Genomic DNA, 27,993 nt, shown 5'->3' on the forward strand with positions numbered 1-27,993 from the left:
TTTTTGCATTTATTTATTTTGCATTTATTTATTTCAAGTTTGTTGGGTTTATCAGTACACTTTGAGAACATGACCTACACAATCGTGGGGATGAGACATACGTGGTAAGCGGATAGCAAGTTTGTTTTCGTATTTCGAAAAAAACGTTAACCTCTGTAATTTTATTGGCCTTTTTAAAAATGTGAATGTGTTGATAATGCATTTGTTCATATCGTTTATTTTTTCAGATTTATAGGACTGTCGATCATCACCTTGTTTGGGCTTTTAGAACTTTGTTCAGATGTTGGATAAGCGGTTCGCATATCTCGCATATTGAAGAAAAATACTTGGTGACATCGGAGAGACGCTCGGTCTTAATATAGGACTGTCGATCATTACCGTGTTTGGGTTTTTAGAACTTTGTTTAGATGTTGGATTAGCGGTTCGCGACGCTTGTTTGTAAACAATGACATGCCATGGCTGCTGACGCATGCGCAGGTGACTACTCCCTGCTTTAAATGTGTGTTCTCGGCTTTGTTTTAAGGACGCTGTCAGCTTGCTCACGGGAAAAAATAATTACATGACAACAACTTGTGTTGCTATATATACTTGACCGTGGGTCTAATTTTGAAGAAAAACAAGTTGGCTAACGAAATTATCAAGAATACATGATTGAATACACACTCAATTGATTCTGAGTGCTGAACTTCCTGTTCCTCTGGCAATTTGTATATATTTGTGACAAAGACAAGTTCTGTCACGATTAATTTTTCGTTTATTGTTCACATTTATTCGATTATCTGACGTTTTCTTGGCCCTTCTTGGCCCTCCAGGTCTGACGATCCAACTATGCAGTCGGTTGACAAAATTCTGTCTAGCAGGAAATCACGATTTAGAAATGAATAAACAAATCCTCAATGTTTACGATTTATGCAGCGTTTGTGTCAATATAATATAATAATATAATCACTGCAAATGAAAAATGTTGGTATAAGGTTTGGTATAATGTAATTATTTTGAATGCATCCAACTACATACAACTACATACTTCATTCCGAATATATTGAAATTTTATATTGATTATGACTATGAAGCTCTGTCCATATTTTTAATTGGAAATGTCCCATCACCTCAGCACAGAACAAATCTCACTGTCAGTGATAATAATATAAAGTAGTTGAGATGTATATTTCCTCCTGCATCTTCAGGCTTGTTTATTCAGTCATCATCTAACTGCTGTCGGGACTTTAGCTTTATGTAAAATACTTGGTACAATTAACTGGCGTGTAAGCAAAAAAAGAAAAAAAAGAAAATTACAATTACACTCTTACATTCGTCCACGCTAACTATTAGGGGGATAATGGTCACCGACATACGATTACACTGAAGACGGTGCTGAAATAAGTTTTTATGATCAATCGCATTGTCACACTTGTGTCCCAAAAATAATATCTGCCTATATTTTATTCCAACTGAATTGAAATTTCTCCAATAGATGTTATGTTGACAATGCGACTAGTTATTTCAATTATTTCAATGTTTATGAGCATTACCTACTCACTATTTACATGATAATAACACAAAGGTGACGATAATAATTGGTCCCTTTTTTTACAAATGAACATTTAACATGTTTTTTTTTATTAGTTAATAACAACCCATTATCCAGGGCAATGAGCAAGACATGTATATGTTTATAAAATTGTATGTGTTTTGAATCGTTATACAATGGGATCAAAAACGTGTCACTACCAATAACATCTACGTGACTAATAATATAAGAATTATATTTATTGTGTAGATTTTGGTATTGCCCTCAACATTTAGAAGAACCATACATTACGTGATATTGTATACTCGTATATCAATCGGCGCGCCCTCAATCCACACTTTCTATCTATCTAATTGGTGAATCATTTGACAAAGCCAAATATATAAATGCGGTTTGCAGGCATGATCACAAAATAATTTTCAAAATCCACACAATATTTTCTATTTAAAATATCTGCATTTTTTATATATGTTTATACCAAGCTCCTATAAATTATCGGTTTATCTCGGCTTATAGAGGTATAATATTTTTAGGCCATCATGCATGATATAAATCAATGTACAGGTCATTCAATCATTCTGGTCTAATTTTCCAAACCATTATTTTAATAAATTGGGAGGGCTGGCCTTGCTTATGAATTGTAATTATTCGATTGACTCGCTCTCAGTCAAGATACCTATTTTTTATCGTGAAATTCTTAGTCACTGGGCAGAGTTCCAAAAATCACAAAATATTGCCGAACCTAAGCCAGGGATGCATATAATATGGAACAATAAGTACGTACTTATTTATGGAAAATCGATATTTTACCGCAATTGGTTTGACCACGGTGTGAAGTACGTAAGTGATTTGACTGATGAGAATGGGGAGGTTTTGTCACTCAATCAGTTCTAGACTAAATTTAATATAAAGTCAGATTTTATTAAATATTATGGTTTAACGTCCGCAATCCCCACAGAATGGAAATCAGCATTAAAACAGCGTACGTCGCCAAAGGAGACGAGACCTATTTGTGAAAACTATAAGCGATATAGCAAATTCAAATGTAATGACTACTACAATGTTTTAAGAAATTCAAAATTTGAGAAGGCCACTGCATTAAGCACCTTTGCTAGTAAACAATATACAGATGATGTAGACTGGCAGGAAGCCTGGAAACAAATTAAACAGATAACAATCAACGAAAAAATGCGCGGATTTCAGTATAAAATTTTGCATCGAATTCTTGCGACAAATGTTTTTCTATACAAAAATAAGAAAACTGACGATGACAAATGCAAAAACTGTGACCTAAAAGAAGATTTAGAACACTTGCTGTGGGAATGTGAAGAAAGCCAGAAATTCTGGCAAAAAATTTAAATATTTTGGATAAATATATGTGCCGAAAATATCAATATTTGTAAAAAAGAGGTAATCTTTAATTCTGGTGGTAAAAGTAACTTTCAAGCCCTGTGGAAGCACTTAATTTTACTTGGAAAATACGAATTATATATTTCAATAATTCTAAACCAAACTTAAACTTATTCATTGAAAGAGTAAAACAAACCTTTAATCTAGAAAAAGCGATCGCAGAACAATATAACAAACACGAAATATTTGTTAACAAATGGGAAAATATAATGAAATACCTAGAAAAATAAAAATACTGTAAAAATATATATATATAACATGAGGACTTTGACCTTGTTTTTTGTGTTTTTGTATTTGTAATTTGATCAACTATTTTGTTCATTTTTTTGTATTTGTATTTAAAAAAAAATTCTGTTAGTTAACTATTATGCCAAACTGCAATATACGAATAATTAAAATCTGTGCATTGTATTTATTACATCACATTTTAATATACGATTAATTAAAATATGTGCATTGTATTTATTACATCACACTTCAATATACGATTAATTAAAATAAGTACATTGTATTTATTACATCATACTTCAATATACGATTAATTAAAATCTGTGCATTGTATTTATTACATCACATTTTAATATACGATTAATTAAAATCTGTGCATTGTATTTATTATATCACACTTCAATATACGATTAATTAAAATCTGTACATTGTATTTATTATATCACACTTCAATATACGATTAATTAAAATCTGCACATTGTATTTATTACATCACACTTCAATACACGATTAATTAAAATATGTGCATTGTATTTATTACATCACACTTCAATATACGATTAATTAAAATCTGTACATTGTATTTATTACATCACATTTTAATATACGATTAATTAAAATCTGCACATTGTATTTATTAATCACACTTCAATATACGATTAATTAAAATCTGTACATTGTATTTATTACATCATACTTCAATATACGATTAATTAAAATCTGTGCATTGTATTTATTACATCACATTTTAATATACGATTAATTAAAATCTGTGCATTGTATTTATTACATCACACTTCAATATACGATTAATTAAAATCTGTACATTGTATTTATTATATCACACTTCAATATACGATTAATTAAAATCTGCACATTGTATTTATTACATCACACTTCAATACACGATTAATTAAAATATGTGCATTGTATTTATTACATCACACTTCAATATACGATTAATTAAAATCTGTGCATTGTATTTATTACATCATATTTTAATATACGATTAATTAAAACCTGTGCATTGTATTTATTACATCACACTTCAATATACGATTAATTAAAATCTGTACATTGTATTTATTAATCACACTTCAATATACGATTAATTAAAGTCTGTGCATTGTATTTATTACATCACATTTTACTATACGATTGATTAATTAAAATATGTGCATTGTATTTATTACATCACACTTCAATATACGATTAATTAAAATCTGTACATTGTATTTATTACATCACACTTCAATATACGATTAATTAAAATCTGTACATTGTATTTATTACATCACACTTTAATATACGATTAATTAAAATCTGTACATTGTATTTATTACATCACACTTCAATATACGATTAATTAAAATCTGTGCATTGTATTTATTACATCATATTTTAATATACGATTAATTAAAACCTGTGCATTGTATTTATTACATCACACTTCAATATACGATTAATTAAAATCTGTACATTGTATTTATTAATCACACTTCAATATACGATTAATTAAAGTCTGTGCATTGTATTTATTACATCACATTTTACTATACGATTGATTAATTAAAATATGTGCATTGTATTTATTACATCACACTTCAATATACGATTAATTAAAATCTGTACATTGTATTTATTACATCACACTTCAATATACGATTAATTAAAATCTGTACATTGTATTTATTACATCACACTTCAATATACGATTAATTAAAAAAATAAAAAAAATAATGTACAGGTATAGCAGTATAGCTACGCCATCGACCAAATCTGTAGTCACACTCAACAAGTGAAGCCACGTTATTTATGCAAATTACTGCAGTCATACTCACTATTGCGTGCCAGTTGTAGCTACCAAATCTGCGTTGCTTACCATTATACGTCGTTGCTTACTTTTTGGTCGTCAAACTTACGATTAAATTACATTGTAACTATGCCTTTTTAAATCTAAGCAGTCATACTCACCTTTATATTACAATGTAGTTATGTCATCGCACAAAGCTAGGTACTTATCCTTCGATATCGAGATCTCGGATGTTAATTTTATGAACTCTTCTAACGGGATAATTGCTTCTTTACTTTTTAATACACATTTTTCCTAAGCAGAAACGAAAACACCCGCCGTTACTAAGTTGTCTATTATCTCTTGTTATTACAAGGTACATTCCATAATTGTATACACCTTTTATATCGCAAAATCGAGTTGGTTGGATTCAATTGTTTTGTTATCCGGAAATGTGTTGTTGCATTGATTTTTGGTTACGTACACATGTTTGTTTCATTTGGAACAACATTAAACTATTGGTCCAGCCGCGGTCGATGTACCAATTTGTCAACTTTCAGAGAGCATTTTTGCTTGATTCAATTCAACAAATCTGTATATAAACCTTGTGTGGTAGTTGGTACGCGTGTTGTCTATGCGTTCCCTTCTACCAAGGACAATTAGTCATTTATCAATAATAGGTAAAGGATCACTGAGATACGTGAAGCTCTGGTTTGTCGAAATATGTGATTAAAAAAACTGCCATTCTCTTAGTTGGGCATCAGTTAAACTGACATCACACTGATAGAAGTTCTTCGCAGACACTTACCTTGCCTAAATACAATGTTCTAACATAATGAAAGCCTTTTTCATCTTCATATAATTCAAATGTTAAATCTGCTGCATAAGGTGGCCAAATATCATCAAATATATTCAAACCAATTAACAGCGCCATCAACGTCCCATCATGACATGAATAAATCCGGAATATCTCAATACTGTAATAATCAACAGTAATATTTTATTGTAAATTAAATTTTAATAGTATTATGGTTAAATTCTTTAAATGTAATATTATAAACTATATTGTTCAAACTTTTTGCCTAAGTCTATCAGATTCACACACTTGCAAATCAATACTTTTATGTATTAACCTATTGAGCGGTCGGAGCGTATATTAGCTTTTGCGCATGCACAGACTTCCCGAATGGTGGCCATCAAGCAGCACCACGTGGATTCCTCGAATCAACTCAAACTAGACATCTAAAAAAAGAGGGTTCACCAAGGCATCAAATATTTCTTGGGCGAGCTCTGAGCTGTGTAAATCCTTGCAATGTGAAGACAATAAAAGTGAGACGATTTCCTGTAGCTGAGACGATGTACATTTAGAGAGTGGTGAATCTACATATATGCTGTATGATCTCTGGTTTGCTGGTTCTACTTATTTATCCATGTAAGTTTACAACTATTTGTCTATCGTACAAAGTTCACCCCAGGTTTATTTCAGTTTTTGTTTGAAAAATAGATGTGTGATGAAACTCACTTGTTTGATTGAATAAGTTGTTTCATATTATCCCTGAGCATTTGTACAATCCTGCCTCCCGACATCTGGAGCAATTCTAAGCGATGCTTCCCAGGTTGACTAACACTATCCTTCATCCAATTAACAGCGCATTCTTCAACAAAGTCTGGCAACTGATTCAGCATGTCCATAATTGGGATACCATGTGCCTATCGTGTGTAAGATATACGGAATTGCAATAGCTTGTTGACAAGAATTATTATTGCCTTACTTGATTATCTATTAGATTGGTCTTCGAAATGTGAAGAGGGAATCAACTATAGTAACTATTTTGTGTGCAGGTATAACGGGGTAAGCCATCTAGTCTTGTCTATGTTCAAACTTCGTTCCAAAGTAGGAATTTTATTTTGACGAGTGCTGAAACGTAATTTACTGTAATAATTTGTTACCGGTCAGCTTAGAGTGGATTGATTGATAGGTAAGTAGCTTGTGAATAATCTTTATTTATATTCCCGATAAATACACTAGGCTATTATTTTTCATAAATGCCAAGCAACGGAACTAAAATCTAAACATAAAACATTAACGATGATTATCTAGTTTGATGATACTAACTTATGAATAGGTTTATACTAAAACTAAATTGAACTAAAATTGAATAGTTACATATTTATATTATATGGAATTAAAACATGCGGGGTTTATCCCTAAAATACTATTATATTGAGATTCACATATGAAAGTCCGAAAACTAGTTTGCGGTATTCACTCCACAAAAAACGACGATCTTTTGACCTCGGGTTATTGTTTGACTTGTGACGTGGATATTGGCAACGAACGCATGTTTCGATAGTTATTCATTTTGCCATATGAACGACGCTTACAAGCGAAGTGAGTAAGATTACATCTCGTTTAGTACGTTTGATGCCTCCTGTTACGGATCTTTGCATTCTTCATAATTGTTGTTCGAGAAATATGCACATTCAAATTTGTTTTTCCAATTTACCAAATTCCAATTTACACAGTATTATACATGACTTCCAATCACGTTTAACATTCGCTTGTTTAGGATTTATTGTGATTCGATAATAAGGCAAATTAAATAGTATAATATTCAACATCATTCATCAACTATTTTTTTTGTCAACACTATCCCTGTGCATATGAGTTTTATCAACTCATTACACTAATTTGAATATTATGTTTTGGAACAAATCCACTAACATAAATCCAGTGTTAACACGAACGATGAGTAGTATGGTCGCCAACTCACCTTTTGACAGGAAATAACATCACTTATCTTGAATAAATCTTCTCGGTTGCATTTCGAAATGCCAAATATCTTCTGAATACGCTGAATATTTACTCTCATCTCTGGCGTAATATTTTCGTCACACATGTTTTTAGTAAGTGCACTAAGTCTTCCACAGGAATTGAAGTTTGGATACATGATGTCATCCATTGCTGTAGCAACAAAAATGGGAACAGAACCTGAAAATAATATAAGTTGGTAAATGGTTTGATTGTTGTTTTTGTTCTAAGTCATATTTATATGGTTATATAATATACGATTTTGTATTCTTGTTTTGACTTGTAAAATGACAATAGTGGCGTGAAATTTGTTTTTGTAGTTTCAGTGTCACTCATTTGTTAGCCGAATACTAAATAACAACTAATTGCCGAACAAATTGTAGATCTAAAGATTGATTGGTTATATTGCACCGTCATGTGACTCATACCTGCTGTTCGTGATCATTGGAATGTACCACATTAGGGTCAATTGACGTCGATATTTTTAACTGATAAAATTATGAAACTATATACACTGAGAAATAATTATGGCTGTATTATGTAATACCTTTGTCAAAAAAGTATTACTTACCTTTCTTATTAATTTCATTTCCAAACATCCCTGCTAATACACAGGCGGCAGACTCAATTGTGCGATTTAAATTAGAACTTCTAATACTGAACAAAAATAATAAAAATGACTGTATAAATAGATAGAGTGTTTTCGTATACAGATGTCTCGCATGTTCGTCTGATACGCACTATATATATATATATATATATATACAAGTCACTGTGCTGTACCTACTAGATATGTTCAGGTTCATACTGTGGATCAAGAAACCGCAATTTATCAATGTAGTATTTCTTGTAAACTTCTCCTAAGTGATGCATTTGATGTTTGCCTTTAGTGGTCAGCTGACCAGCATGTGTTCCACCCTATAAAATGTAAGTAACGTGTTTTAAAACACACGCGCTGCTACAGTAGTTCGTTGTTTTCATCTCAATTCATACATTAGTATTACCACGTGACATTATGCTTTAGGAATCGTTTCAAAAAAACAACTCATAGAGGATATCTTGCCAATATCAGTAGTAAAACGGATTGTGAAAAAGGATACGATCCTAGTCTACTCTTTGGTGTTTTAATGGAATTAAGTTACAATGTGAATGAGTAAGTATATCCATGATGTACTTTCGCAGTGTTCAGAACTTGTCCTTACCTTAAATAATACCGTTTTGTTTATAGCATCGAAATACTTTTCAGGCGCAGGACCACCCCCAAGATCCTTGACAACATAATCAGCTAGTAAACCTTCTCCTCCCGAAAACAAAACATTCCTGTCCCACACTTGCTGTAAAACATAACAACCACGAATAATATGCATCACAATGTACAAATATTTTTAGTTGTCAACACAGACTGACTCTAATCATCAGATCGTACAATATATAGCATTGGTTAATAGAGAGATGTCTAACAGGATTTATTATGTTAGCTGCAACCTTCTAACAGGTCCAAATAAAAAGCGTATTGTCTGATTAAAATATGAAACACCATATAACAAACAAACAAACAAACAAACAAACAAATTACATTAAGTGATCTACAATATAAATGGTTCTATTCAAATGTATCAGCTATGTTTATACATTACAGTGGAAATAAATACTCACTTCTAGTTCTGGTATTTTCGTCGGATTTGCTAATAAATTCAGGGGTGTTCTAGCACCATGTCGGAAAAACACTTGAACCATTTTCAGTTGCAGTCCTCGCTTTGTGATGTGGTCAATCTGAAAACGAGCATCGTCCACCTCAATCCCAATAGATCCATCGTCCGAAATCGCTTTGGTAGAATTCACGAAATGAGCAGACCAAGTGAAGCACGCAGCGCATACACCTGTCCCGACAAAACACAGTTTACGGAAATATGTCGACATCGAAAATATTTTTAAAATGGAGAGCTGGAATATCAACTGCCCGGTACAAACATCGCCTGCTGACGTGGAATATAAATAATCTCTGGCAGATTATTTCTAACTGGGCAGCGCTATTTTTGTCTATAGGCGAATTACTATCGTTAAAAATTACTACGAGTTATGTTTAGTGTAAAACATAAAATATATCTGTTATGCTCAATGGTCAATAGGTGAACAAGATCTCAGATATCAAACATTATGTGTATAATGTGAAGCAATGTGTTTAATATTGGATATTGGTAATATCCTATATGTTATGATATGGTTTTTAAATCATAAATAACCCCGAGCAACAAATAGAAAGGGTTGTGTTTCAAAGGTGTGAAATGATTTGAGAAACAATCGGGCATTTGTCTCTGTGTGTCATGTCATGTTCTGTGTATTTACAATTCTTTACCACTCCGTTCTATCTACGTGTACAGCCATTCCATGAACGGCTCGTACAAGTGGCAACGCTCAACTCACTTTTCACCGCAAACTACCCCGGATGTTTCCGGATGGGATATGCGTACAAATAAGTATAGAGGGCACCTAAAAACCGTTATTGAACACAAAAAGAACACACAGTTTAATGTGTTTACTAATAAGCTGCTCTCTCCCAACTTGGTACGTCCGATAAATAATTTCATGGTTTAATTCAGTGTTTATCAGAGCAAAATAAACGAATTCAAATAATTAACTGCGTCTACAAACGTTATCCTCCAAAAAGGAGAGACTCAGTCTTTCACCGTAAGTCAATATACACCAAAAATAGGAGAAGATGTTGGCAACTATAAGTTTAAATGCCATAACTATGTCTAACATTAAAAAAAGTGATAATATACTAATACGTGGTGTGTCCTCTATATTTTTATATCCACCCACTTGCACATAAGGTTGAATAAAAATACAATATAAACGAGTTGCTAAAAACAAATAATTGCTACACAAATACGATGCAATCTGTTTTGTTCAATCGTTTTTTAACACTGAATTGATGCCCTGAAACTTGGCACCTGATATAATAGTATACATTGAGCACACATCTTGATTTTTGCATTCAAATTAGTAGGAACATTGGGCAGTCCAAGAATTAACACTCACAAATGTTCATGACAACTGGCATATAATGTATACGTACAACATAACTGACAAGTGCACTACAATCCAAGAGGTGATGTCATGTGTTTTGAAAAGATTTACTGGCATCCATAGTCAATTATTTTCTGCAATTAGAAACTGAAAACCATCTGAAATACAGTTGATTTAGAATAGGGTGACTGAAATACAAACAAATATGACTAGTATTCTTGTATTGTTCAGTATTCTCATTGAATTCTTAAAAAATCATTTACAAATATTAATGAATAATTACATATTATTGCTAGTTCACAAACGCTTGATCAAACAAACGCTAGATCATTTCACATTGTTAGGTAGCATCACTTATTATTGCCTCATAGTTTTATTATTTGCAAAGCTAGGTAGACAAACGTACCGTGAAGTTGCATGACAGATCGTTCCTCGAAGCTCGGTATTCATACTTAACATTACACTGTATTTTATTGTTTCTTAAAGCTGGGTATTATTAAATTTATTTCCGTGTAGCTACGACATCGCATAAAGCCAGATAGTCAGCTTACGATATCGAAACTTGTTATGACATTTTAAAAACCTACTGTAATGGAATATTTGTCTTTTTAACTTTGGAATAGAAACATATATTCTCTTGAAAAGCGGCAAAACACAACCAAATATTCTATTTGCTGTTATGTAGATTTCCTGATATTACTCTTAACTGTGTGCCATTTGCTCCACCTACGCTACATTTTACTAATTCAATGACAATGTTCGATTACATATATTGTACACCACAATAACTTTTATCACTTTACGCATCCACAAATGTGAGTCTCTATGTTATACAAATAGAACTGGTTTGCCTTTATATCAGAATATTGTATTTAATGTACTTTAATTTCCAGCTCTCGTTATATTGCAATTTTATGTAGTGCACTCACCATTATATGCTACCCAATCGCGAATAAATGCACCTGCCACAGTCTTTATGATGTGCAGTCTTGGGGGAGCTATATTCTGGAATGATGAGTAATTGTATTATTCAAAACTAAACTAAAATGAGAATATATTGCATTCATTGTCGAAACCATAGTATAAAGTTGACGCTAGAAAAAAATGTAAAAATACAAAGTATATACAATGTATGTATGGGTAACCTTCCACTTGAATTTCAATATTCCCATTAAACCTATCGAAGGCATTGCTTTTAGAGGGGGATATACCGGCGCTGCGTTCGAATAAACGGACACGTGTGTTTAAATTTTGTTGGTACATGAGACATGCTACCAGAATAAACTGCAATCTGTATGGGGGCCTGCGATTGTTAGATTCGGACAGCATCTGGTATGCGTATTATAATACAAGGGCTTGCTACTTTATAAACTTGCTATGTTACACTTGGCTGATTTGGCATTTGTGTTTCACGTTGTGTTGAACGAAACTTCCGTGTTTTAGCTCAGCGAACTACCTACGTCTATGTGTTTGCATTTGCATTTGTCCTTGCCGCGAAGCGTGACATTCTTGTATGTTTGATAACATGATCATACTCTGCTTTGTATTAACAACACGAGGTACAAACATGTCATGGGTCAACATCAACAAAACTAGGGCTATGAAAATGAGGACTATATATAAAATTTTAAAGTGATAAGTATAGGCGTTTGGAAGGGCTGGCGAGTCGTGCTGGATTAATATTGTTTTGCCTGAAGATACTGCCAATTGATGTACCCGGTGTTAACTATATAAAACAGTCAACGCTTTGTTTTTAATGAATGTGGTCTTCTAACGTGATGATGGATATTGACGAATAAAATGTAGTCATAGATATAATGAACTATTGACTAAAGTTCCAAATATTGTTTATGAAATGGCTGACAATATATCTTCTATCTGATTGAAAAATAAAAACGTTGACTTATTCTGCAATTGATTTTCATCCAAAGAAATAATAGAATACCACATTTCAGTATTACCTTATCCCCAGCAAGGTCAATGCTCATACTTTAGGCAGCAACGTCGAGGTGAGGGGAGATATACGTCTTGGTGACCTGGTACTTCTTTATAGCGATAGGGATAAATCCTGTGCCAGAAATCGTTATTTGGTTCTTGGTGTTTCTGATGAACATTGTCAAATTATAAAGTTCATGAAATCCAAGTTCCTTGCTAAAATATATGAATATAAATATATTAGACTTAATTATTGCTACCTAATTAAGTCTACTGTGATACATCAGCCATTTTCCGACCATGTTAGAGACCTAAATGAAGTTGAAGACTCAGATTCGGATACTGGGATTACATCTTTGCTTACTACTATGGTTACCCCGACCTTATTCCAAGCCTCACCAGAAAGACGCGATAATAATAAAGAGCCAGCTGCTTGTATTATGTCGCGTAGATCTTCCAGAGTTAGAAAGCCACCTGAATGGAAACTAAATGAGAATTGGGTAATATGGTGCGAGTCTAGCCTAATTGTGAAGTTAAATAAACTTCTATGTGGTTGTCTTGTTGGCAACATTGTGATTAATAATATCAGTTATGCAGATGGCATGTGTTTACTAGCGCCCTCTATAAAAGGGCCACGAAAACTACTTAACACATGTGAATTATTTGCTACTGATCAGGATATGCTCTATAATGTGGTGAAAACGAAGTGTATGCACTTTCCTTCCAAGCTTAAACTCGACATTCTGCTTCCGGTTAGCATAACCAAGTCAAACTATTTCATGAAATTTCCAGAAATATTGTATATAAATTTAGATAGTGTACTTAGTACTCGTCCAACAACAGTATATTGACTAGTTTATGGAACAGAGACGTGGGATAGAGGTCAGCCTTGTCACTGCGTTGGAATGAAATGTTATACTGAGACGTTATGGGCAATTACGTAATAGCAAGGAAAATATTGCTCCCTTGTATATTTCTTATTCATTCTAGTATTTATTTATTATTATTTTTTTGATATGGACTATATAATAATAACAATATTGATTATTGAATTGTTTTCCGTATCTTTTTTTTTTTTTTACAAACATTCGTTATACATACAAACCGAGTATTTCAGTTACCGCTTCTAAAATGTGTACACCTGACAAACTGAAAGACATAAACAATCTGGAACACGTAGGTCTGAGTCCTATTACATGGTACACGTTCTTATTGTGTCAAGGCGATTTGTCACAGGTTAAATACTTGGATTTTGCTTGTTTATATGTTTGTAATATGCCTGTAATTACACTACAATCAAATGCAATCGTTAATAATTAGTGATTCGGCATTTACTTCATCTATATCAAAAATACCATTAAAGAACAATTGTTTGTTGGCAATATCGTACTCATTGTTAACATTATTATTGTTACAAACACTGTCATTTGTTTAGATCAAATTGGGTGCGTTCATCAGTATACTTTGAGAACCTGGCCTACACAGTCGTGGATGAGAAAGAGACATACGTGGTAAGTAGTTAGCATGTTAAACTTTGTTTTTGTATTTCGAAACAACGTTATCCTCCGTAATTTTATTGGTCTTTTGTACAATGTGAATTTGTGGATAAGACATCTGTTCATATCGTCTTTCTTTCTTTCTTTTGAGATTGAAAAATATATTTGGCGACATCAGAGTTACGTTCGGTCATTACATAAGACTCATCACCGTGTCTTAGAATGCTGTTTACATATTGAATGAAACGGTTCTCAAATCGCGTTAGGCCAATCCATATACAATCATATGCTAGCTAGATTTGGAAAATAGTTGCAATTGTATTTGACAATAAATTGTTACACATTCTTCAGTATTGTTTTAATTTATATTTGGAGATTAATGTCCAGTTAAGTAGGGATATTCATGAGTAATTGTTGTTTAAAGTGTTTACCTTGACGATGTATATATATTCTAAAAAGTTGTAATATGTATATATAAAGTTATATGCATAGTTGTCGTAATATTTTAACCGTACATGCTACTGTTACATCGGTGTTATGGGAGGAACCAAAATATCCCATTAGTTGAAGGGGGGGTCGATAAGGCTGAATGTTTTGCCCAGCCTTGTTTACCCTGGTATATATGGATACAAAATATGATGAAACATTCGGGATATCAGGCTATACAGATGTTACCAAATTACATAGATATGGTAAGCCGACAACATAAATATGTTAATATATGTTAACATAAATATGTTCATACAGTTATTGTTAAATCAATGGTATTGAGTATCATAGTTAAAGTTTTCTTATAGCCCATTATTGAAACTCTTGTTCAGACAGTGTGAATTTGAATGAATGAAGTGAATGTACTCTAATGAGTCATATTTATTTTCCTCATAAAACAATATATAAGTGTAATGAGATACACTATGCACATGTACATTAGCACCCAAGAAACAAAGATTTCTCATCTCTGTATTAAACTTACATGTAGATATGTGTGCCATAGCTATATTTTAAAGAATTACATAAACACAAATTGTGTTGTTTTGTATACTAGACCGTTGGTTTTATTCATCGCTTGAGAAACAAGTTGGTTAACGAAAATGTCAAGAATAAAGCAGTCTTTGTGTCAATAGAATATAATATTATACTCACTGCAAAACCAATAAAAATTAGATTCTAATTTTACAATGAACATTTTTCATTTCAAACACATTTATACATAGGCTGACATGTAGGCGTTAGTGATGCACTGCTGACTGAACGCCTGACAGAATAGTGTATGTTTCGTTCGCAAGATCAATACTGCAAATTTGCAACGTTCACACCTTCTTGCAATGAGTTTCAATAAATATTCATTTTAGTGGTCATGTTTTCAAAATTGCAGAAATTTGCTAGCACCTTATCATACATAAATAAACAAACAAACAAACAAACAAACATACACTTTGCCGTAAATGGTCACTCTTTGATGACTCTCACTATCTGACGTTCCTGCAATTTGATTGGTGCCGACAAAAAATCGTTGGAAAAGGTGACAAAATACCGTTCTGTCATGCGTGTGTTGGGTTTGGAGCACATCGGAGGGCGTAACTCATGCAAACTTATCAGGCTAATGCGAACACTACTGTCTTCCTGCTGCAACTACGCCAGTCGAAGTTTGTTTATTCAACCACCGCCTCATTGCCGTCAGGGATTTAACCAAATACTGGGTATAATTACCTAGAGTAAAACAAAACAAAAAAAGAAAATTACAATTACACAGTACCAAATGATTTACTTTATGAAATCAAATCTTATATAAATGTATAATGAATATTCTTTACCTCGATATAGAATTTGTCAAATATCATCTCTCGATATCCACATTGCCAGAGATAAGAATTCATTTGTTAATCATTTTCGTTGATTTAGAAATTACAGTGATTTTAAATACGCACCTGACGTTATAAATACCTCTGTCAGAAATTATTTCTAAATTTATGGAATTTGCATTTTACCACTACTTTCAATCAAATGTTAGACAAAATAAACACTTCAATCCCTGTTTACAATGATAGCTATGTCGCTTGAACATTTTGAAATTATTGTTGAGAATGTTTTCTTGGGGTTAATTAGTGCAGATTTAACTGTTCTACTGATACAAACTGTTTATATTGCAGTATGCCTTTTGCTATTTACAAGTTTTGTCATTCATGTGTTCACTCTATTTTCAGAACGCGATTGCCAAGAGCTGTTAATAATAATAAGCCACAACAAAACGTGACATTTTTTTGAACAAAACATGCCAATTGAATAGGAATAACAAATTACAAGCAAAATTAGCAAAAATATCAGTGACGAATTGATGGTCCAGTACATCAAAAATTCACCCATAACATTATTGTTTACACAACCTTCACTTCCTCTTGGGAGGCGAAATCTCTTATACTATATACTATAGTACGGTTAGTTGGAGTTCAACTGTTTCTGACTCAAACAAGATCGCAACAATACATAACACTGAAGACCAATTGTGTACTACTATGATCAATTACCATATCAGACTCTACCAAAGTATTGACTATATTTAATCCAATAATGACTAACATGTATAATATACATTAATGTGACAGTATAGCCACGTCATCGACCAAATCTGTAGTTACACTGGACAAATGTAGCCACGTGATTTGTACATTCATACTCACCATTGTGTAACAGTTGTATCCACCTAAATTTGCGTTGCTTACCATCTTACAATATCTTTGCGAAATTACTAGTATTGGTTATTTGACATTGTAAATACGCCTTCCCAAATTTAAGCAAATGTACTTACCATTATGTTAGTGTGGCTACGTCATCGCACAAAGCTAGATACTTATCTCTCGATATTGATATCTTGGATGTTAATTTTGTGAACTCTTCTAACGGGATAATTGCTTCCTTACTTTTTAATACACATTTTTCCTATAAACAATCGCAAACACATGCGATTACTAAGCTGTTTGTTATCCCTTATTATTATTACGTTTGTTGGATAATATCAAGTTTCACCCATTTTATTTTTGAATAAAGGTAATATAAGCCGATCGATAGTTTCTACCTATATCATGGCTGAGTTTTGTGAAGCTAGACGAAATATAATTTCGGAAATTGTGTTATTTGCGGACAATTTCTGGACATAGCAGCTTCATACACACATATGAAGGCGCATTTGTCACCTATAGTCCAGTAGAAATTGACGAGAACCAATACATTTTATATAACAAATATATTTTTTGTTCAATCTCTATATGTTGATGCTCTATAACGGTAAGAAAAATTCAATCTGAACCTTGGGAAAGTTGTTTTTTAAGCATGTAAAATTGCAATTTTTGGTCAAAAGTGTAAAAAACGCAATTTTGATTTTCACGACAACATTTGTTTTGTTTATCATTGATAATCTAAAGAATAACAACAGTTAATTTGGTATATATATATTGGTGTCACAGAAGTGCAAATAACAATCAAGCAAGATAACCCTGGGAAACCGATGTTTTCTCGTGTATGAACAATGCTATTTTGGTTTGGTTTAATGACTACACAATTCCGAACATTTTCTGTACTGCGAAACAATGGAAAAATACAAACGTGATAAAGGCTGTGCTATATTCCAGAAATCCGATCTGGTATGTCTCCATCGAGATAATGCGCGCACTCAGAATAGAAACGTATTACTCATAAATATGAGTTTGATGATGATCTGTTCATGTTACTGATTGCCAGAGAATCTTCTTACGCTGGATCTTCAATGTGCTTAATGTCTTTAGGATCGTCATTGTCATCTTCATCATCACCTGTCAAGTAGCTTGTTGATGGGCTATTCTCGCATTGTGCCTGACACCTGCAGTGAATACTACAATGGAGACCCTTTTTTTGAACATCCACATGATGAACATAAGTGCACACTAGTCCTGCATGAACATCTAATGATTGAAAAGAGTTTATGTGGTGTAGCTGCAATATCTGTAATAATAGTTGAAACTGAACTATCTTTTAACTTAAACCCATAATCTTCTTTATTTGACACATTTTCACGATGCTTCCTTGTAGTAACCAGATGGTGCACACGCAGGCTGTGAAAGTAGCAGGCTCTGCTTGTAGGAGGCATACGCTCAACAGGAGTATACTTTGAAGATATAACATGAAGAGCTCATCTATACCATTTATTGCTTTCATATTTCCACTGTATAAGATTTTGACAATTGTCTCTCCAACATTACACAGCCCTTGGATTGGTGTTGATGTGTCCCCAAATACCAGTACATCAGTTCGTAGTTGTGATGACTGGAGGAGTTTTATTATTTTTACCAGACATTTACAGACCATTTACAACCAGACATATCGTGGACAAACAAAAGACACATACAAAGTTCCAGTCCTATAACTTCTTTTGCTGTCTTGATAGATATAGTATGTTGTTTCGTCTGCATAACGTTGTCAGCAGGCATACTTGAATGATAAAGCAGCAGGATCAACTCATCTGTGTCATCAGCAATCACAACAACATGATTGTTTGTTCCCGCAAGTTCAACAGCATTGCGAACAATTACAACATCAGCATCACCTGCATGCTTTACAACAACTCCAGCATCTGTCAGCTTTATAAGCTTTTGCTTGTTGGATTTATTCAAGAGAAAACTGTCTTATTCTGTGGAACAGGTGTCTTAACATTGACTGCAACATCTGATTATGCATCTTTGTTGTAGTGACTTCGTAACTATCAAACAGTATGTAGAGTGGAGTGGAGCCCCAACTGATCGTCTGTGAGATGCAGCAGCAACAAAAGATTCACATACTGAATCCAGTGCATCAACTTTTGGACAGGGTATACGGTGTAGAAGAGCACATCCATCAAACACCTTAACAGTAGGTTCATCATTTCTATGAACAAGGATATCATCAACCATCCGGAGTAGATAATTAGCCATTTGTGACTTCTGTGACTTCCTTATGTTGCCATCATCTTGGAAAAAAGCTGGAGAAACAGTGGCAAGCTCATGTACACATACACTTGGCTGTGGAAGTCCATTCAGATATGCAACTGACAGCAGACGTTGGTAGAGTTCTGCTGATGACATGGCAATATTTTCATTTTCAACCTTAATCAGCTTTCTCATTACCGCAAAAGTTTTAGCTTGATCAACCTTCTTCATGGTGACTTCTGCAACTTTTTTGCCTGTTAGCTTGGCATGAATATTCAGTCCTATTTGTAGTGAATCATCGACATTCACTCGGTAATCAGCAATCAAGCCTGTTGCAACATTTCTTCATCATCTTCAACAGTAAAAGGATTGTGCTCAAGAAGGAAGGCCTTGAATCTTTTTGTTCTGGCTGATTCCTGGTGCATAATGTTTATAAGTCCTCCTTGTGTCTTCCCATACGTTATTAGGCTTTGTTTATAGTTATTGTGCCCTGCTGCAGCAAAAATAAGGAAGCATGTCCTGTGTAGATTTAAGGTGAAGCTTCCAATTTCCATTTCTTTCAGCCCTTATGAACATTCTAACAACTGATACAATATTGATGAACATAACCCACAACTTTCCTGTTCTAGACTTTTCCTTGTCCTTTTTCATATCACACACTTGTTTGTGAAGGTTCCATAACATATCAGAAGAAGCTATTTCACCAACTGACATGTCACATACATAGCTGTGTATATATCTTCCAGTGTTGACCATATGCATTATTATTCATTGGTGCATTAATTTCGTTAACGCCATTACCAGTATCACCATTCACCACTTGCTCTCCAGGAATTGAGACATTTGTTGTGTTGACGCCAATATCATTCTGTTCAAGAGAGCCGGACTTTTCTTCCAGTGGCATCAATAATATCAAGGGTAGAGCAGCATATGTTAATAGATAAGCCCACAATGTCTTAGCTTAGGCCTTTCCATCCATCACCTTTGGCAATTTCTTGCATAAACAGTTGCCCATAAATTATTTAAACCACTACCGTACATTCATTGGCACCCTGCTCCTAGAAAGAACATCAGTTTGTGAAAGCCACCAAGATGCAAATTGATATGACTGAACTCAGGTTTATTGTCCTGTTTGATCTTGTAAGCCTTCAGGTATAGTGGATAGTCTAGTGTCAATGTTGCACAACACATGCCTGCTTTCATAGCTTGGGACTGTACAAATACCATTGTGCTATAAACAGCTTCATTTGATTGGGGATTTAGGGGAATCATTGGACTGTATAACACAGCTGAGCACTCGCAATTACCATCTACCACTGTTGACATGAATTTGGTGGTTTTTGGTGTAGACGACTAGGAAACAGCCATAATGTGTCCACAAGTTCATATTCGATGACGTTTACCTCTATAGGCTGGTTAGGCTTGAACTTTACATCTGACATGTTTAATTTTGGTGGTGTTTTATATGGTCGTATTATTTCGCCAAAATTACCAGCCTTAACAATTTCATCTGCTGAAACATGTCTTCGTTGAATTACATCTAACTGCTTGTCACTACTGCATGGTGTTTTGCATGTAATGATACCCATGACGTGTGTGGAGTCATGGCCAGTTACTGTGTCTTCATTATAATCAAAGTTATCTGCCACCCACTGGCAAAAGCCGCCACCCCTTTCTTGTTCAACAAGGCTTACAGAAAGCCTGTCAATGGATTGACTGACGACTGAAGATTTTTCAAATGCCATTACTTGATCATATGATGCACTTAATCCAAGAGAAGAAAGCACATCAAGAAGAACTCGAGACCTTATTGACTGGTGTATAAAAAGACCAACTGATAGAAGCACTGGTGATAAAATTATGTCTGTTTTAAGGCTACTTGCATTATTATGAGACATAGTGATACTTGCAAGAGCTTCTTTTTACGTTTAGCTTGTTTTGTACGTGAATCAGTAAACATGCATGTTATTAGGTGCTGGGGGGAATCAGGGATATGGCCTTCAAGCTTCTCAAGATCTATCTCTGTGGGCATGGGGTACACATCTGTTGACTGATCTATGCTTTGTAAATCTTGCTTTATGTTGGATGAAACCAATTTTGCAAGTCTAATGTTTTCTTCTACACATTCAGAGATTTCTGAATCAGCATATGATTCGTGGAGAATTGTTTGTATTCGGAATCAAAAAAATGTCACAAACATTATTTCTTATGAAAACACAAGAATAGTTCAAAATGGCCTAACTATCAAAGTTTTAGATCGATAATTATCGGAGAATTATTTTATACTTTTTTATGAAAGTTGTACTTCGATATTCATCTATCGCGGAATCGCAAGGTTGCAGTTTACATCCGGTAGCACCTTTCCAAATGTATCTGCATATTAATTAAAATCATTTATTTATTCATTATGCAAGAGATAAATAGGCACTGAATTTAGCATTCTGTAGTGTTTACATAAGTTTTTGTGATTTTCAAAAATACAAATACTATCTCTTTACATTCCTATATTGTGTGTTTTCGGGAAACATTCTTTGTTCACCTCCACACGTTTTCCTACCAATCAAAAACATTGATAGTTCGAAGAGAATTATGGGAGAATTCTATGTTTAAAACAAAAAAAATCACCACTCAGCTGTAAACCCTGTCTAATATCTATCTAAAAGATCGAGAATTATCAGATAATTATCCGATAATTTAAATGTACAATAGGCCAGCTTCTTCTAATGCCAGGAGCCGGAATATTGCACAAGTTTATACTGTCTGCAAATTTGAATCATAATTCAACATTCAAGGGTAAGGTCCACATTATACAACATCCATCAGAATTCCACATTTGATTTTTTTTCTTAAAATTTCTCGCCCATTCTCTCATAATGATCTTATTGTTAGATCGATATCAGAGCTGGATCTACATGTACAATAGAGTCGGAGTACGGTATTTTAATATTTTATCGAATTTGAAGATAGCCTTGAGTAGCAGTCATTAAAATCAACAGGCACTCGTGATTTGCTTGAAATCGAAAATAGTTGAATAAAGTAAAATCCATCCTCCTAGATAATGGCTACTCGAATTAAATTATCTCCGTCCAAATTTTGGTTACTTTTGACGGAGAAGAAATTCGGGCCCAATAAATGCCCAGTCATAAATTATCCTGTTTCTATGCACTCAGAAAACCTGATAACTTTAAACATACTATTTTAAAGTTCTTCACTACAGTCAGATTTCATGTTGCTAGCATACTAATTTTCACTGACAATATGGCACATTCTGGCCGGCTCACGTACTGAACAATGTCATTTAGATGTTCCCGAGTACAAGTTGTCAGAGGCCAACATGAAGACTGTCAGGTACATAGTTCATTGTTGATCTGAACGTTTGCCAATAATTAAACAACAATATGTTGCATCTGGAGCTTGATAGGATACTGCGCGTCTGAGCATATTGTTTGACATTGTAAATCTGAATGTACAATTGCCGACGATGATCACAAAACACCTCCATGAAAGCCCATGGCCAGAGGAGTGGAAAGTATTATAATCCGGCATACTTATTAATTTAATTGTAAAGAAATGTAACATTTTATTATGTAGCGTTTGAGCGTAGGATAATATCTGAAGGATAATATCTGAAGAAGAATAATAATATTTATTCTTATAGTAAAGAGATAAAAATGCAGTGAAATGTCAAAAACGTTTCTAAAATGTTGTAGGTGTCAGAACCTATTAGCATCTCAACATAGGGTTGTCGGAATATAGGTGTGTATCCATAACGTAAACACTCTCGTGCAACCATCATAGTACTAATACTTCTACTGCTACGAGTAGACGGCTTTGAATTTGAGTGAACTTGAGAAATACAGTCGTTCGTGTGGGAATTCAACGTGCTTATCTCACTGTCAGAATTATGGAGGCACAACAGAGTCGTCGGCAAAAGAGCGCACTTTCCCTGTCGCTTGGTTTTGGTTGCAGTCATTGTTTTGATCTATAAAGTTGCATATATTCTCTCAAACCAGGTGCAGCGAACGACAAATATTTTAAGATATTTTCGCGTCACCATGGTTCCGCCTAACTGCCACTGGTACACCACGTAGACACATACAGATCACATACTCATATTAAGGTTTTAACGCATACATTTGAACCCATACTGAAGATTGTTATATATCGAACAATGCAATACATATGAAAACTCACTTTTTTGACCAAACTTAGCACAATTTGTAATATAATAAATGAGGTAGTCGTCAATCGTAAGCTGTCCGCCATCTTTAGTGAAATCACAGTAGGGGTCATGTCAAAAGGTCGTAGCCTCAGTCTCGCTATCTACGAGATGAGACTTGAATGGGATCTTGACAAAATGTTACCATACAGTACTATGCCCGTTGCAACCCCCAAGTGATGTACCTCTGGTTAGTTTTAATATAAATAATTTTGGACACATCGCACGTTAATTGTGCAACAAATAAAAATCATTACCCTGGTTTGTCGAAATATGTGACTCTTAACAAAATGCCATTCTCTTAGTTGGGCATCAACTAAACTGACATCACACAGATAGAAGTTCTTCGCAGATACTTACCTTGCCTAAATACATTGTTCTGACATAATGAAACCCCTTTTCATCTTCATATAATTCAAATGTTAAATCTGCTGCGTAAGGTGGCCAAATGTCATCAAATATATCCAAACCAATTAACAGCGCCATCAACGTGTCGTCATGACAAGAATAAATCCGGAATTTCTCGATACTGTAATAATCAACAGCAATATTATATTGTAAATTAAATTTTGGTAGTATTATAGTTAAATATTTAAAATATATTGTAATAAACAATATTGTTTCATATTCACGCACTTGCTGCATGTATTCTAATGAAATCACGAGTACCAGTTTTGCCCCGGACGCCACTTGCACTAATTACTGCAACAGTCAAAACCAGCATGTTTGTCTATAAGAGACTATATCCCGCGCATGCGCGGCGCGACGACTACCTTTAACCTATTGAGCGGTCAGAGCGTATATTAGCTTTTGCCCATGCGCAGACTTCCCGAATGGCGGCCATCACACAGCAACACGTGGATTCCTCGAATCAACTCCAACTGAACATATCTAACAGCATTCCATTTCGTGATCACCAAGGCATCAAATGTTTTTTTGGGCGAGCTGTGAGCTGTGTAAATCCTTTTAATGTGAAGACAATGTAGCTGAGACGATGTACATTTAGAGAGTGGTGAATCTACATATATGCTGTATGATCTCTGGTTTGTTGGTTATATTTATGTATCCATGCAAGTTTACAATTATTTGTCTATCGTACAAAGTTCACTCCAGGTTTATTTGAGTTTTTGGCTGAAAAATATATGTGTGATGAAACTCACTTGTTTGATTGAATAAGTTGTTGCATATTATCCTTGAGCATTTGAACAATCCTGCCTCCCGACATCTGGAGCAATTCTAAGCGATGCTTCCCAGGTTGACTGACAATTTCCTTCATCCAATTAACAGCGCATTCTTCAATAAAGTCTGACAACTGATTTATTATGTCCATAATTGGAATACCATGTGCCTATTGTGTGTAAGATATACGGAATTGCAATAGCTTGCTGGCAATATTTAATATTACCTTACTTGATTATATATTAGATTGGACTTCGAAATTTGAAGAGGGAATCAACTATAGTAACTATTTTGTGTGCAGATATGACGGGGTAAGCCACCCAGACTTGTCTATGTTCAAATCTTCGTTCCCGTGTAGGAATTTTATTTTGACGGGTGCTGAAAGGGAATTTACTGTAATACTTTGTTAACTTATTGTAGTAATAAGTGTTACATCATGTACTGGAATAATGATCAAATCGTGAAGGTCAGTGGGTTGAATAGCAGGTAAGTAGTCGGTAGATAATTTTTATTTATATACCCGGTAAATGCACTAGGGAATTATTTTTCGTGAATGCCAAGCATCACAACTAAAATCTAAACATAAAACGACAAAAATGGTTATTTAGTTCAATGACACTAACTGATGAATAGATTTATACTAAAACTAAATTGAACTAAAATTGAATAGTTATATATTTATATATATGGAATTAAAACATGCGAGGTTTATCCCTAAAATACCGTGATTATATTGAGATTCACATATGATGTTATTGATGTACTTCGTTCGTATACTATCTTGAATTTACTCTAAAATGAATGAGTAGCACCAATGTAATATGGAGCGTCAGATAAAAGTGCAAAAATATGCCGCGGTATTCACTCCACAAAAAAACGATATCTTTTGACCTCGGGTTGTTGTTTGATTTGTGGCCGTTACACGTGGATATTGGCAACGAACGCATGTTTCGATAGTTATTCATTTCGCAAGCGAAGTGAGCAAGACTACATATTGTTTAATATGTTTCGTGTCACCTGTTTCGGCTGTTTGCATTCCTCATAGTTGTTGTTCGAGAAATATCACATTCAAATTAGTTTTTTCCAATTTACCAAATTCCAATTTACACAGTATTATACACAACTTCCAATCACGTTTAACATTCGTTGGTTTTGGCTTTATTGTCACAGTGGTTCGGTAATAAGGCAAATTAAATAGTATGATTTTCGACGATATCATTCATCAACTATTTGTTGTCAAAACTATCCCTGTGGCATATGAGTTTTATCAACCCAATACACTGATTTGAATATTATGTCTACAAACATACATCTAGTGTTAACACACAAGATGAGTATCATGGTCGGCAACTCACCTTTTGACAGGACATGACATCACGTATCCTGAACAAATCCTGGCGGGTGCATTGCGATATGCCAAATATACCCTGAATAGGCTCAATTTTTCGTCTCATCTCTCGCGTAATATTTACGTCACACATGTTTTTAGTAAGTACACTAAGTCTCCCACAGGCATTGTAGTTTGGATACATGATGTCATCTGTTGCTGTAGCAACAAAAATGGAGACAGAACCTGCAAATAATAAAAGTTGGTGAATGGTTTGAAGGTTGTTTTTGTTCACAGTCATTAGAATTTATATTGGTTATATAATGACTTGAAAAATGAAAATAGTGGCGTGAAGTTTGTATTTGAAGTTTCAGTGTCAAACAGTTGTTAGCCAAATACTATATAACAACTAATTTTTTCTCTAAGTGAGATCCGAAAAATTGCACCGTCATGTGACTTGTACCTGCTGTTTATGAATATTGGAATACTCATTATTAGGGTAAAATAACGTCGATATTTTTAGCTGATAAAATTATGATACTATATACACTAAGAAATAATGATTGGTTGTAATATGTAATGCCATTGACAAAAGGTATTACTTACCTTTCTTGTTAATTTCATTTCCAAACATCCCTGCTAACACACAGGCGGCAGACTCAATTGTGCGATTAAAATTAGAACTTCTAATACTGAACAAAATAATAAAAATGACTATAAATAGATGGAGTGTACTCGTATACAGATGTCTCGCGTGTTCATCTGATACGCAATATATATATATATATATATATATATATATATATATATATATATATATATATATATATATATATATATATATATATATATATATATATACAAGTCACTGTGCTGTACCTACTAGATATGTTCAGGTTCATACTGTGGATCAAGAAACCGCAATTTATCAATGTAGTATTTCTTGTAAACTTCTCCTAAGTGATGCATTTGTTGTTTGCCTTTAGTGGTCAGCTGACCAGCATGTGTTCCACCCTATAATAAAATGTAAGGAACCTGTTTTAAAACATGCGCTGCTACAATAGTTAGTGAAATATTTTCATCTCAAGTCAGAAATTAACATTACCACGTTACATTATGCAATTAGAGTGTCGAGTCAATGAAAAAAGATATCTTGCCAATATCAGTTGTAAGAACGGATTGTTGAAAAAGGATAAGAACCTAGTCTACTCTTTGGTGTTTCAATGAAATTAAGGTAAAATGTAAATAAGTAAATATACCCATGATGTACGTTCTCAGTGTTCAGAACTTGTCCTTACCTTAAATAATACCGTTTTGTGTATAGCATCAAAATGATTTTTAAGCGCAGGACCACCCCCAAGGTCTTTAACAACATAATCAGCTAGTAAACCTTCTCCTCCCGAAAACAAAACATTCTTGTCCCACACTTGCTGTAAAACATAACAAAAACAAATAATATGCGCCACAATGTACAAATATTTTCAGTTGTCAACACAGACTGGCTGTACTCATACAATACTCGACAAGATTATTTGATATAGCATTGGTTAATAGAATGATGTCTGACAGTATTTATTTTGTTGGCTGCAACATTCTAAATCAAATAAATAAGCCTCTGCATAACTTGCTCACACGAAAGTAAAATATAAAACAGCGTATAACAAACAAACAAACAAACAAATTACATTCAGCGATTGACAATCTAAATATTTTTATTCAAATTTATCAGTTATGTACACACATCACAGTGAAAATAAATACTCACTTCTAGTTCTGGTATTTTCGTCGGATTTGCTAATAAATTCAGAGGTGTTCTAGCACCATGTCGAAAAAACACTTGAATCATTTTCAGTTGCAGTCCTCGCTTTGTGATGTGGTCAATCTGAAAACGAGAACCGTTCACCTCAATCCCAATAGATCCATCGTCAGAAATCGTTTTGGCAGAATTCACGAAATGAGCAGACCAAGTGGAGCACGCAGCGCATACACCTGTCCCGACAAAACACAGTTTACGTAAATATGTCGACATCGAAAATATTTTTAAAATGGAGAGCTGGAATATCAACTGCCCGGTACAAACATCACCTGCTGACGTGGAAT

General features: G+C 33.9%; 2 protein-coding genes across 2 annotated transcripts; both read right to left on the reverse strand.

The window, feature by feature from the left end:
* Positions 1 to 1,027: 1,027 nt before the first annotated feature.
* On the reverse strand, positions 1,028 to 9,738 carry LOC102805373 (lysophosphatidic acid phosphatase type 6-like). The gene is made up of 9 exons (XM_006813817.3): positions 9,430 to 9,738; positions 8,976 to 9,107; positions 8,561 to 8,691; positions 8,345 to 8,430; positions 7,736 to 7,953; positions 6,484 to 6,671; positions 5,770 to 5,938; positions 5,144 to 5,276; positions 1,028 to 1,258 (listed from the first exon to the last, which is right to left on the reverse strand). The coding sequence occupies exons 1-8, from the start codon at positions 9,691 to 9,693 to the stop codon at positions 5,151 to 5,153; spliced, it is 1,314 nt and encodes a 437-aa protein (XP_006813880.3). The 5' UTR covers positions 9,694 to 9,738; the 3' UTR covers positions 1,028 to 1,258; positions 5,144 to 5,150.
* Positions 9,739 to 15,258: 5,520 nt separating this feature from the next.
* LOC144347787 (lysophosphatidic acid phosphatase type 6-like) lies at positions 15,259 to 27,968 on the reverse strand. Its single transcript, XM_085494929.1, has 9 exons — positions 27,659 to 27,968; positions 27,192 to 27,323; positions 26,777 to 26,907; positions 26,500 to 26,585; positions 25,922 to 26,139; positions 24,548 to 24,735; positions 23,748 to 23,916; positions 17,041 to 17,171; positions 15,259 to 15,944 (listed from the first exon to the last, which is right to left on the reverse strand). The coding sequence occupies exons 1-8, from the start codon at positions 27,920 to 27,922 to the stop codon at positions 17,043 to 17,045; spliced, it is 1,317 nt and encodes a 438-aa protein (XP_085351055.1). The 5' UTR covers positions 27,923 to 27,968; the 3' UTR covers positions 15,259 to 15,944; positions 17,041 to 17,042.
* Between the last annotated feature and the right edge of the window lie 25 nt (positions 27,969 to 27,993).

Source organism: Saccoglossus kowalevskii, chromosome 21, assembly GCF_978046115.1.
Source record: "Saccoglossus kowalevskii chromosome 21, keSacKowa6.1, whole genome shotgun sequence".
NCBI lineage: Eukaryota > Metazoa > Hemichordata > Enteropneusta > Harrimaniidae > Saccoglossus > Saccoglossus kowalevskii.

Coding starts and splice junctions, on each gene's coding strand:
- LOC102805373 (XM_006813817.3), bottom strand. CDS start 9,693: ATGTCGACATATTTCCGTAAACTGTGTTTTGTCGGGACAGGTGTATGC. Junction 8,431..8,560: donor TATGAACCTGAACATATCTA/GTAGGTACAGCA, acceptor ATTTTTGTTCAG/TATTAGAAGTTCTAATTTAA. Junction 5,277..5,769: donor GAACATTGTATTTAGGCAAG/GTAAGTGTCTGC, acceptor GTTTCTGCTTAG/GAAAAATGTGTATTAAAAAG.
- LOC144347787 (XM_085494929.1), bottom strand. CDS start 27,922: ATGTCGACATATTTACGTAAACTGTGTTTTGTCGGGACAGGTGTATGC. Junction 26,140..26,499: donor AAATGAAATTAACAAGAAAG/GTAAGTAATACC, acceptor TATTATTTGCAG/GTTCTGTCTCCATTTTTGTT. Junction 23,917..24,547: donor CAACTTATTCAATCAAACAA/GTGAGTTTCATC, acceptor TGATTATTACAG/TATCGAGAAATTCCGGATTT.